We start from the raw sequence: 1,059 nt of genomic DNA on the forward strand, positions 1-1,059 counted from the left end.
TCGGAGGTCACACTCGCTTCACACACACAATTTCTTTTAGTTTTTACACTGTTAATTTTTTTTAAGGGTCTGATTTCCAGCAACAGCGTAACCACGTACCAGGCTGAGCCCTGGCTATCTCCAGTCAACAGAAGGGAGGCAGAGGGGAAAGGCAGGAGAGGTGGAGAGATGAGCTGCTCTGGGGCAGTGTGGGAGGTTCCACATGGGGCTGGCAGATAGCAAAAACACTCTGGAAAAGAAAACAAACCACCCCCAAAACAACCACCTTCCTGTTCTCCTGGCAGGTCTTCGCTGACATCTTGTGGTAACCAGCGATAAGGGGTGTTGGGCTCCTGCCGCAGCGGAGACCCGTGGAAACCGAAGTAGTTTTGCTCCCAGAAGGGAGCGAGGGGAGTGTCGGGAGCGCTCTGACTGCTGGCTGCAGCAGGTTCTATCGCCGGCTCACTCCCACCTCGGTAACTGCCAGCTGCCTCCTCACTGCCAACACCAAAGACCAGCAAAACGTGGGTTTAAAGGACTTACGATTTGTAGAAGAGGCTGTAGGGCGGGTTCGTGGCCATCAGCTGGGTTATAACGGACACGACGATTATTATGAAAACCGGCATCAGCTGAAGAAACGCGGAATAGGAGTTCTGGAAAGAACAACGAGAGCTAGTCGAGAAAAGAGAGAGTGGGAAAAGGTCGCGCCTGTTCGCAGAGACCAGGCTCTCTGTGACAAGAGAGCCACGTCTCGCATGTAAATGGGCAAGCAAAACACAGAAAGGACTTTCCTTTTAATTTCAAAATAACCTTAATTATCATCTCAGGAAACCATTTCAATTTTATTTCTTTCACCTGCAGCTTCCTTCAAAGGGAAAACACAGATCTTTACTCCTGCTCTTTGTTTTATTTCTAAGCTGGCTTCTAAAATGCCTTTTCTAATCAGGAGCAAAACGTAACAGGCAGCTCTTGAGGCTTTGCTCTCTGGGACAGGATCACTGACGTGGGCTGGATTCACTCGCCCAGGTGGAACAGGTTTTTTTCAGAGCTCAACTAGAGGAGACTCACGGGGAAAGAGGC

At 49.8% G+C, this 1,059-nt stretch overlaps 1 protein-coding gene across 1 annotated transcript in view; it reads right to left on the reverse strand.

Moving 5' to 3' along the window:
• The window catches only part of LOC104499945 (dnaJ homolog subfamily C member 18-like), a gene marked incomplete at both ends in the record, with an annotated part of 2,965 nt that overhangs the window by 1,051 nt on the left and 855 nt on the right, over window positions 1-1,059 (reverse strand). Inside the window, one exon of the mRNA XM_010143529.1 lies at window positions 523-632. Coding sequence (XP_010141831.1) covers window positions 523-632 — 110 coding nt within the window. The remainder of the gene's footprint in view (window positions 1-522; window positions 633-1,059) is intronic.

Source organism: Buceros rhinoceros, unplaced genomic scaffold (genome assembly GCF_000710305.1).
Source record: "Buceros rhinoceros silvestris isolate BGI_N320 unplaced genomic scaffold, ASM71030v1 scaffold46509, whole genome shotgun sequence".
Taxonomy (NCBI): Eukaryota; Metazoa; Chordata; class Aves; order Bucerotiformes; family Bucerotidae; genus Buceros; species Buceros rhinoceros.